The 11,390-nt window shown below is 42.0% G+C and overlaps 1 protein-coding gene across 3 annotated transcripts in view; it reads left to right on the top strand.

Moving 5' to 3' along the window:
* The first annotated feature begins 108 nt into the window (after positions 1-108).
* The window catches only part of UBE4B (ubiquitination factor E4B), a 35,754-nt gene continuing 24,472 nt past the window's right edge, over positions 109-11,390 (top strand). The window contains exons 1-4 of one of the 3 annotated variants that reach the window (XM_042831502.1): positions 109-225; positions 4,180-4,366; positions 9,100-9,235; positions 9,806-9,893. In XM_042831502.1, the coding sequence (XP_042687436.1) occupies positions 202-225; positions 4,180-4,366; positions 9,100-9,235; positions 9,806-9,893 (435 nt within the window). In that variant the 5' untranslated portion in view covers positions 109-201. The remainder of the gene's footprint in view (positions 226-4,179; positions 4,367-9,099; positions 9,236-9,805; positions 9,894-11,390) is intronic. The other 2 variants (XM_042831500.1, XM_042831501.1) reach the window with 2 other exon arrangements.

The raw sequence follows: 11,390 nt of genomic DNA, 5'->3' as shown, positions 1-11,390 counted from the left end.
GCGGCGGGAGCCCAGGCGCGGGAGGGCGCCGGGCCGGGGGCGGCGGCAGAGCGGTCGGCTGCCGGCGGGCGAGGCGAGGCCGCCCCGGCGATGCCCTTGTGAAGTGCGGAGGCGGCCGGAGAGCGCTCCGCTGAGCTGCCCGTCGGCGGGGCGGAGGAAAGCGCCCGCCCTCCCTCCGCGTTCACCATTAAGAGGAAGGCGATGGAGGAGCTGAGCGCGGATGAGGTGAGGCGGAGTGCCGGGGCGCGGGGCCCGGCGGTGCTGCTGTCCCGGCTGCTCGCCTCGGCGCTTCGTTTGGAGCGCAGCTTTGTGCTGAGTGCCGGCGCTTCGTGCGCCTCCCGGGTGTGATTTCCAAAACGATGATCAAATCTTTCTTTTACTTGTAGCGAGACGCTTAAAATACCGCTTTGTCAGAGGAGCGGGGTGCGGACCGCGCGCCTGGTGCCGATTTGTTTCCTCACCGTCGCTTGGTTGCGGTCCTAAGGCGCTTCATGGCCGATCGCTGCTCTGACCGGGCCTGCTTGGCAGTCGCGCGGTCGCTTCTGATTGCTATGGAAGAGCTGGAGTCTGTCAGTCTGTCTGTCTGTCTGTCTGTCTGAGGACTCCTTTGCACCTCCGCTTTGCTGTTCTCAATGCGGCGCAGCCCGGATCGTAGTTAGGCTGTACAGAAAGCAGCATTCTCACTGAGGTGTTTCTGTCTTACATTGTGTGTGAGTTCTGTCTGAAAACCCCTTATCTGGCAGTAGCCGAACTTGAAATTAGCTGCAAGGCTGCTGTAGGTGAGGTTATCTCCTTATATTTGACTGTATTAAGTGTGCAGGTAACAGATCTTAACTCTCAGAGAGGAGAGATGAATGCAGTCGATGACTGGCGTTGTGATGTAGAATGCATGTTAACTTCAGATGTTTACCGCTGCTGTCTCTCACTGAAGTTTTCTCTGTGTTTACTTTGTTGAAGCACCAAAGGGAGGTGGTGGAGTCACCGACCCTGAAGGTGTTTAAGGAACGTTTGGATTTTGTGTTGAGGGACGTGGTTTAATGAGAACTATTGGTGATAGGTGGGTGGTTGGACTGGATGATCCTGTAGGTCTTTTCCAACCTTGGTGTTTCTGTGATTCTGTGGAAGTTGTCTTTTGTTACAGCCCGTGCCAAAACCAGCATGGATCTGGGAGAAGCAAAAATCCTCTTTTTGGTGTGAATTTTAGTGTGAGTGCTTGATAATATTGTAAGAATTGGGAACTGTGTAGGAAAAAGCAAAGTCAAACTGAGTACGGCATGAAGTGGGACAGGATGAGGTGAACCTGGTGTCTTTTGTGTACAGCTGTTGAGTAGCTTGGAGTTGTGCTGTGAGCCTACGGACCATGAGCAACATCCCCAGGAAATGAAGCATGCCTTAAGCTTGGTTAACATGCTGTAAGAATACAAATTACAAGCTGCAAAGAATTCCAATTACACCTTATTGTGCAAAGGTGGGATTTCTTCTCTGGCTGCAGAAGTAGAAACATTTTCTTTAGAAGCTCATGAAGCAGTTTCTACTAAAACAGATGTTGTGTGTGAAATTATGTACAAATCTGAGCTGAGGTGCTTGAGCCCAAGGGAGCAGTTCTGCCTGTATGCTTACAGCTCTGCTGTGTGCTTCAGTTATCAGCTGCTTTAACAGGCTGCTATTTTTACATTGGTTGTCACAACATGTCCAGCTAACAGCTTTTTGGAAGCCCATTAAGATCAAAAATATATTTCTGAAAGTTACTGTCCCAAGACCAAATGTATCCGGCAAGAACTGTACTAATTAATAACACGATGCCTTTTCCATTCAGCCAATTAGATTTTATTTATTTATTTTTTTTCATTAAGCTTTTAAACTGTGTATTATGGTGGAGGGAAGGTAGGTTATGGAACAAACAGTGCTGATGTAGTAATTGGTACCAAATAACTTGTTGCTGTTGGGCAATGTAGTGACACAGCACTTGTCATAGGTTGCTGTTGCAAGCAGTGCTGCTGAAATCAAGGGTTAGGCATTGTTGAGGGTATCCTAAATGCTCCTAATAAAATAATAAATATAAAAAAGCCCCACGTGTTACTCCGTGGCGGTGTGTTTAGTCATGCAATCCAAAGTGAAGCCAGGTTGTTTTGACTTTGAACTCCCGCAGCTCTGTCACACTCTTTGTGCTACGTGGAGGCAGCGGGCTGCAGCCCAGCGCTGTGCAAACACTGCGTCCTGCAGGCCCAACACGAGGCCTGTGGCACTGTGCTGTGCCCATTGCACTGCCCACATCCCGGCCCATGCTGTGTCCAGGCACAAGCAAATGAACCGGACAGAAGGCATACATCAGTTCCATGCTGTATTTGCATCCTCCCGCTTCAGCCTGATGGCTTTGCCTTTCTGGCACAGCACTGTTGTTTCTTTGTCCTATTTTCCCCGTAATTATCAAACTTTCAGATCAAATTTCAAGTTTCCTTGAAAATTTTATGTCAACCTGGAGGAATATGATGACTCGGGGCATCAGAGCAGCCAAACCCAGTTCTTTATCACTCACCTTTGAGAAACCTGTCTCTTTCAGTACACTTGGAGTCGATTGATGATTTGTCATTCTTAAGTGGGTAGGAAAATTCTTGAGTTGCTTTGAATTGCAGAATTTTATCTAAAAGCATCCCAGTATCCAGGCAGGTTTCTTCAATATGTTCCCTTCTTCAGAAATTTCTTCAGGGCAGGTTACAGTTCGGAGCATTGGTCTGTATGAAAGGTCAGTGCTTAATGGACTAGGGGTGAAGCAAGTGACCTCCTGTTTGAATAATATCGACCACAGCTGGTTGTGACATAGCTCTGGTGTTGGTGTTGCCTTTGCTGTAGGTGAAGAGGTGTGGGGTGGCACAAAAGAGCTCGCTTACCTGCTTGATGCAGAGAGCATCTGTGCAAATCGTACCCTGTGAGGGATGTGGCATCAATTGAGTCATCTAGGTTTGACCGTGTTTGGGAATAAATGTATACATTTCTTGATTAACATTAACGTTTGAGTGTATTTTTCTGTGCCTCTCTCTGCACATATAGTTCCAAATCTGATGTCTGATTTAATTTGATCTGTTCTTCCTCCCCTTGGAGTAGTTTTCACAGACCATTATGTGACTGCAGCAATGTCGCATAGACATGGACTTGACACAGATTGTTCTTCACTCTTTACTTCACTCTTTATCTTCCCCAGCAGTTCTACAGGCTTGTGAGCAGAAATGCAAACTGAGGAATTACACCAGTGCTTGGGGATCTCAATACCAACAGGGAATAACATGAGCTTGTGTGGGGATTGAATATCTGCTTTTACTCCATGCTTGTTTTCTTTGTACCAGAAGCTTTTGTATCAGATTCTCTGAGGCAGCCCATAATTATGGATAATTTCTTCTATATTTTTCATTTTTTGCTTCAAGTTTCATAGTTCTCAAATACGAGTTTTGTGAGCTTTATCTTATATTAGCTTTATGCGATCAGAAATGAGGTTTAATAAATAGTTTCCCGAAGGCAAATACTGCACTGCCCCACTGGTAGCATGAAAGCTGATTTTCCAAAACTCCATTTGGTCAGATTGCTAGGTAATGGCAGGTTGCTACTGACTGTCTTCATTTGCCTCTTGAGACACTCCTGCCCAGCAGGTGACAGGTACATTTCCAGTGTTGCACAGCTGTTTCAGGTAGTATTGCATACAGTCCTCTCTTAATAAAGTTCAGTTGGATCTTCTTAAGCAGAATTTTGTTATTAGTGTTATGTGGTGAGAAATGAAGGTAAAGGTCATGTTCCTTTTAGCTCTTTTATTAGATTAACATGGTTTGTTTCATCAAATGCCCCAATAAATCAGGAGGTGTGTTAGAGGTTTTGAAACTGCTGAACGGTAAATGTTAGACTTGTCTTACACAACTGTTAGAGGGATGGACACAGAATTCTCCAGTGCAAATGGGTTTTCCAAGGCAGCAAATACATACTTAATAAATAAGCATCAAGTATTGTTGTGCAAAACAGAGAAATGGCTATAAGAGAGCTGCAGATGGTAGGTTTTCAAGCAACCTTCTGTATTTGCAGTGTTGCAGGAGGGGATACCGTGCCATTTAGGAGACCCAGCGGTGGAAAACTGTGGAGTGTGTGTGTATGTACGTGCAAATGAATTTTTCTGTTTGTTTGATATCCTTTGTGCAGATCCGTCGAAGGCGCCTTGCCCGGCTGGCAGGGGGACCATCGTCCCAGCCCAGCACACCGCTCACATCGCCGCAGAGAGAGACCCCACCTGGGCCACCTGCAGCAGCTCCGACCCCGGGGCCGTCCCACAGCCTCGGCCTCAGCGTCCACAGCATGACCCCAGCTACCTCGCCCATAGGTGCATCAGGTAGGCCGGCCTTTGGGGCAGCAACGATTATTGCCTGCATGTTGGATATTATTGTGCGACCCCTCACGTTCAGAGCTTGAATGCTGTTACCGCTATTTCTGCTATCGTAAAAATAACTTCCTGAAAGAAACACTCTGAATTGGTCACTGAAGGTGCTCAAGTCTTCATTTTACTGAATGTAAGTGGATTGTTAAAATTCTTCTCCAGGCGTCAGTAAAACTAAGGATAATATTTGAAGTCTTCACCAGAGCTGATTGAGTGTAATGCGTTTCTCTATTGACAAGTAGTACAGTAAGAAAGCCAGTCTCCCCTTTCTCCTTGATAAAAAGTAATTTCAGTCTTGCAACACAATTTTTATTGATGGATTCCTGTGTACTTCTTAGCAATCGGTGCCAAGTTCATTTCTGATCTTTAATTACTGGTGTTTGGCACAATTAAAAGTGGTGGGCTATGACTGTGCTCAACACGAGAATGAAGTATTTGCTTTCTTGTTTGTGTTGCAGTATTTTTGACAAGATGAAGGTTTTCCCAATTCCAGTATTTGCTGCAGTGAGGACAAGTAGGATATTTACAAATAGCAGTTACTTCAGACCATATGAAGTTCCTTATCTATTAAAATCAGACAAATGCAGAAAGTATGCAAAGTTGGGAGGATCCGAGGTGTCTGGAAGGGGCTGCCTTTTGCATATTTTGCTCTTGTATCCAGAGCAGGCCAGAGAAAAGCTACCAAAAGCATTTCCTGAGCAAATCACGTACGGTTGGAATTTAACGCTGCATATTGTCGTTGTGATGATAGACAGCAACCCAGAAGCAAAGATGTCTTTATTTATTTTGTACAGAGTTCGCTTACCACGTTCACTCAGCCTGTGGTTACAGGACTATTTTAATCCCTCTTAGGTCTGGCTCTTGCTGAAAGGTGCCTTTCTCTCTGCCTCTCCCCCCGTTGACAGTAGCAAATGTGTGGTGAGGACTTACTCCAGGTGGAAACTAACCCACAAAAAATTAATGGTTGGTTTTCAAGCAGATGCACAATTGTGTAAACGATAATGCCAACAGAACTGGAGGTGTGGAAGAACCTACCTGAAGCAGAAATGTTCATATCCTGGCAGACTGGTTTATTGTGGTTTGAAATGGTTGTACAATCAAGACCTTGGAGACTCCTGTTGTACGGATTCATCTGTCTGCATTGGACAGTTGCTAATTACACAGATAAAACTTTGATCACAAGAAGCAGAAGGTATCTAGGCAGTGGATTGCTTTTTCCTGTAGTGCCAGTCATTGTAGCAATTCAGTAATGTGTATTTGCACATCACAATCAAAAGGGATATAGTTAAATTGGGGGAATAAATCAGGAAGAAAGTGTTCACAACTGATTATCTGCTGAATTTATTTAGCGTAAATGAGGACTTGGCTAACGCTGTGTGCCTTGCAGGAGTTCCTTTGCAGTAGTAGACTAAAATGACTGCAGAGGATTTTAATTTATTTGGACATACAGAAAGCAGCCCCAGCAGAACAATGTCCTTGCAAGCATCAATTTTTATGTGAAGTTGTTTGGGATCAGACTCATACATCAATTTCATGGAATGTGTGCTCACTTATTCCATGTGACATTTTAAAAGTACTTTGGAGATCCTAGAAATAGTGTTTCAGTGACAGCCCTACATAGTGGGCCAGTGATCTTCATAACTTCTGCATGCTATTGTGCTTGCATTTATGGTTGTTTTTTTTTCTTTTTTTAAGGAAAACTGGAACTTCAGGTGTCAGTTGTTTTATTGTATGCCTCATCCATTAGATACAATTAAATTCTGGAAGATTTATTGTGAAAAGATGGTAGGTAGACAGTTGGCTTAAAGAGGCCTGTTAATGAGTGCTCCAGGTCAAGTTGATTTTCCTGGCAGTGGGAGTGTGACCCCAAGGGAATGCAAAACAACACTCTTCACCGTGATAAAACCTTGTTTGCTCTAGTTCCTTTATCCACCTGTTTGGGAAGAGGTGGGATGTTTGTGCCTTGGCAAGACTCATGGAAGACTGTCTCTTTCTATGTGAGGTAATGAGAGAAAACCAAGCTGTAATTGGGATATCTTGAATCAGGGGTGTGCTGGAGTACCTGAAGGCAGCCTTTCCCTGCCATGGGCAGTGTATTTCTGCTCCGTGTTATCTGTGGGGAAATTACATCACTGAAGTTCTGCTTTCGAAAGTTGCTTTTATTTAGTTTGCAACCCGATTGAACCCAGTCCAGAGGCTGTGCTTGGTATTTCTACATCCTTAGGTTCTGTGCAGAGTTTGTGTTGGGCCGTGAGGATTTTCCCCTCCTGCAAAGACTTCCAGTGTCAGAACTGCAATATCCATGCCTAAAATTTCAGGACTGGATGAAATAGTTGTCCATTTAGAAATAGACTTGACATTTTCCCGTTTCCTGGGTGAAGTCTTTTGCAGGTGTTTAATACTGGCTTATAAGTATTAAGTGATAATTCACTTTTCTTGGAGGATCTTGTCTCCTATCTCTTCCTCTTCGTAGAGAACAACTAAAATGTAAATGCAGCAAGTATTTTGTGGTGGACACCAGTTAGGTGTCCATTTTGTGTTGTCTTACCATATGGCAGTGTACTTTTATGTGGCTCCAGTTACAGAATGTGGCTGTTTAAATATTCTGCTTGTTAAATTCTTTTTCTGCTTGTTAAATTCTTTTCTGAATGCCAGTGCAAGTTATTTTTTTCCATTTTTTTATCTGAAGACCTGAGGGGTTTTGATATACTAATTCCCAATCTAGTACAAGGGGAAATTAAATATAAATTGTTTCTATGCACAGAAACGTAGAACATGAGTTGGAATGGTGCAGAGAAGCTACTTTTCCTACATCCCATGCTGAATTCCACCAGTTGTCTTCTAAATGATATTTTCCTTCAGCATTTTTTTTTTTTTTGGAAATGATTTGGGAAGCATTCAGAATGTGTTACTGCTGGGAGCGAGGGACAAGTTGGCACTTCTCAGTAGTGACACAAACGGAGTTGGTGCTGGAATTTAAAAATAGGTTGTGAATCTGGTCTTACACTTCCCACCTGAAACCTAATACTCTTTAGGGAATGTCTTGTAAACAGCAAGCGAGGAACCGAGGGAAGTAAATTCACTGCTCTGTTCTTTTTAAGCAGACAGACTAATACTGCCTTTCTGTGGAGGTTTTCCTTCAAGGAGTTTGGCTGCAGATGTGCAAGTACTTGACATTGATGAGACTACGGTCGCATCTTTCAATTAAAGCTATTTTATTAGTAAACACAACTTGAACCAGTGTCACTGGATAGAAATTTTAGGAATAGACTACACTTAAGAGCCCTCTCCATTTAGATGGTTGGAGGACTCATTCAGCTTCCAGTGTTAACACAGCACTTTTTCTGCATTGCTTGTAATTAAACATGTCTTTCCTCATGCCTTTCTGGTCTGTAATGCTTCTCCAAAGAATCTTCATTGCCAAGTGAATCCATTACTTTGTATCTTAAAGCTCCTCAGCTGTTCTCCAAAGCCCTGTTTTGTATTGCTGTGCATTTGTTGGTGTTACACTTAATGGTGCGTGCTGCTGGGACTTGTTGGATGCTTATCTTGTTCTTGTGGAGAAGGAAAAATAGTGATAATTTCTTAGTAAACTGTGGGAGAATTTGTCTAATGGGACAACTGACAGTATTTGTATTATTATTATTATATTTTGTATTACAAATATTATTATTTGTATTATATCCTCACTCAAGCTGACCCCATTGTGATGGTGCTGTTTGGGTAGGATTGACTTGCAGGAAAACCATGGCAATGTCTTAGGGTTGCACCCAAAGCAGTCGTAGGAGAGCTCAGTTGGCAACCAAGTTCAGCCCTTTGTCTTGCACGTAGGAAGACAAGGCTTCTGCAAGACAAGAGCTTGGAGAAAGCTGTAAGCAGCCTTTCTCAGATCAGAGATGGGACGAGAATATTACTTGGTTCTAGCAATAAAGATGAAAATGAAGGAGTAGTGTCTGTACAGAGGCAGTTGTTGCTACGTGTTTGTAACCTTCCTGCAGACTTTCTGGAATTGGGAACGTGGCAGTCATTTTTGCTGTTTAAAAAAAAAAAAAAATTAAAACTATTTTTATTTTTTTTTTATGTTACTGATGCATTTGTTCAAAATGCTTCAGAATCCTACTGCAAGCTGACTGGATCTTCCAGTGGTCTGCTTTGGATGTTCTGTGTGTGTTGCATTTTAGAGTATGGATTTGAAGCACTCTTCTCAATTGATGAGACTGGAGAAGGGAGAAAGCATGCTGAGTGAAAGGGCCTAGTGTCTCTTTATCTTCTCTCTAGCTTCTTTCTGAGCACTGTTATAAATCCATGCTAATTGATTAACTTGGTGGAGTCAAATTTAAGTATTACTCAAATCTGACATCATTCACTTAGCTATGCTGTATGCAGGCTTTAAAACCAAGTGGTTTCTAGAGCTATTTATTATGAAATGAGTCTCTGAGCACTTAATGCAAAATTTGTTTTGTTCTCTGTGTTATGATGCAGGTAAGCATTTCTATACTGCTACTGTAAAGAGTGGTTGAAAATACAATTCTCTGTAGTCAAATGTGATTTTTATTAGCATTTATTTCCTGTTACTAAGAATGCTTAACAGAAGGATTGAAAACCAGTATTTCCTCACCTTTTCCATCCATGTAACTGTCGTGCATTCTCATCTCTGTGGTAATAACCTTGGTGGTGCCTTTTTTTAGGAGTAGCCCACCGAAGCCAGAGCAGCGAAGGAGTGAGTTCACTCAGCAGTTCTCCATCAAACAGCCTTGAAACACAATCTCAGTCTCTCTCTCGGTCTCAGAGCATGGATATTGATAGTGTCTCCTGTGAAAAAAGGTAAAAATTAAAAGAAATGATGATGATGAAAAAATAGGATGTGTAAGCTTGCAAATACTGCACCTTGCTAATCATCAAAAGCATTAGACAAGAAAATAGTCTGCTCTTTCTCACCTCCAACCAAGTTAATGCAATAGTTTTAAATGCTTAAAAATGACATGCTGTTTAGACCATTGTAATTCTGTCTCTAGTCTGTCTTTCATGGTAACTCATGACCTAAAATGATGAAAGACAAAGCGTCATCTTAGATGTTAAATGGTGAGCCTATCTGCTGGGAACGATCAAACTGCTCTATTTAAAAGAGCGTACGTTATGGAATGTGATGGCTGTGTGGCTTGTATTGCCTGCTGAAGAAATCTAGTACCGTGTTTTCTGAATTCAGAAAAAATGTAATTTGAGAAGTATTTATCAACCTGTGACTTTTAATTGCTGTTTGTGTGTATGGCTGTTCCTATTGCACTGGCTTTTTCTTTGCTGCGTAAGATGACATTCCTTCTGTCAGCATCCTACAAAGGACATCTTACAGCATTCTGCAAGCTGATGGACATTTCCTCTTCTTTCCACTTGCAGTATGTCCCAGGTAGATGTGGATTCAGGAATTGAGAACATGGAAGTGGATGAGAATGATCGCAGGGAGAAAAGAAGTCTGACTGATAAGGTTAGCTTGTTTATGTTGGCCTTTCTCTTCCAGATTACAGATGTGGTTTATAGTAATGTCGATTGTCAGAATTTCATGGCAAACCTCCTCAAATTAGGCAATTTGGCTCTAACTGTGCCACTTGTTTTTTTCATACATTATCGTAGCATAGGCTTCTATTATGTGTTTATTATTATCATTATTATTAAACATTTTGTGTTTGATTTATGAGGATTTCAGCTCTGACTATGTGAATTCTGCCTTTTTTTTTTACCTTACTGCATTTTTCCATATTGACATGCTGTTACCCGAGTGCAGCTTTGCAGTCTGTGATGTTCCTTGGTTTTGTCATGTGTTCTCTTCTTTCTTAAAAAGGACAACATTGGTTTTTGGAAAAGCTTCTTTACTAGAGCAGTTTATGGCTAAGTATCCCAAAAAGTGAAACTGGAACAGGAACAAGGGTTTAGAATTGAGGGCTGATGTAGAATATTAGCTTGCAGTGAGTTCAGCAACCTCTGTTTTGAATGTGCTCTTTTAGAGGCTTTCAGATGTCATCTATGGAAAAACTTCTGCACTGAATTTCCTCATAAAAATTTATGGGTAGGAAAAAAAAATCAGGACCTCTAATATCAGAGCTCTATTTGGAATTTCTCAGAAATAGGTTTATTAATGATTTTTGGAAACTGAAGAAAATGCTTTATTTGATACCCTACAAAAGTCATCTATTCGTGTTCATGTCTACTTTTTTTAATATACAGTAAGCCTGAATAAATGCTTCTTAAGATACTTTTGAAGAATTTTGCTTATTACTTATATAGCTTTTAGAAGCATACTGGGTACTGCTTCGTATACTATGTGTGCTGAAGTAATGCTGTGTAATAGGATTTTCTTCTTAATGTTACATGAAAATAAGAATGTTTAGCTATTGAAGTTTAGGCAGGAAGTAGAACTATTTTAAGTAGAAAGAGGAAGAAAGCAGATAAAGGCTTTAATTCATTTGTAAGATTGTCCTCTTTGTCATTTGATTTTAAGGTCCATGTGAAATAAAGCCCCAAAGAATGGGACGTTGGGGTAGGGAAGTTTCTACAGTTCTTGCAGTGCTCATTAGATGCCTTTTGTTTATTCCCAATCTGTCAGTAGAAGGCTGTGCTGGGAGAAGCCTGGCTTCACGCCATCCAGCAATAACCCTGCTGCAGAATCCTCTCCAGTCAACTCTTAGCTGTAAAGCGGGCAGCTGGACAGCTTGCATTGTGCTGCTGTGAAATAAACAGCTTGGAATCGAGGACAGTCTTCAGTGGGGGGGACTCAGTGGAAAGTAAAGTAAAGCTCTGCCAACTTGGCTCATTTCCTTGTAGCTTTTTGATGTCTCCAAATACATAAGTGAATAGGAGACAGTGTAGACCTTACCTACGAGCAAAAATTTTTCTGTTGCCTGGTTATCTGCATTGGAAATGGTATCAGTAATAAAGTCTTCTCTGCAGAAGTAAGTTTGAGAGGTAGAATTACATGAAAGTCTGT

Source organism: Centrocercus urophasianus, unplaced genomic scaffold (genome assembly GCF_019232065.1).
Source record: "Centrocercus urophasianus isolate 14NV4802_14NV808 unplaced genomic scaffold, USGS_Curo_1.0 seq_36, whole genome shotgun sequence".
Taxonomy (NCBI): Eukaryota; Metazoa; Chordata; class Aves; order Galliformes; family Phasianidae; genus Centrocercus; species Centrocercus urophasianus.
Note: the sequence above shows the minus strand (reverse complement) of the source record. Positions and strands in the feature narration are given on the sequence as shown.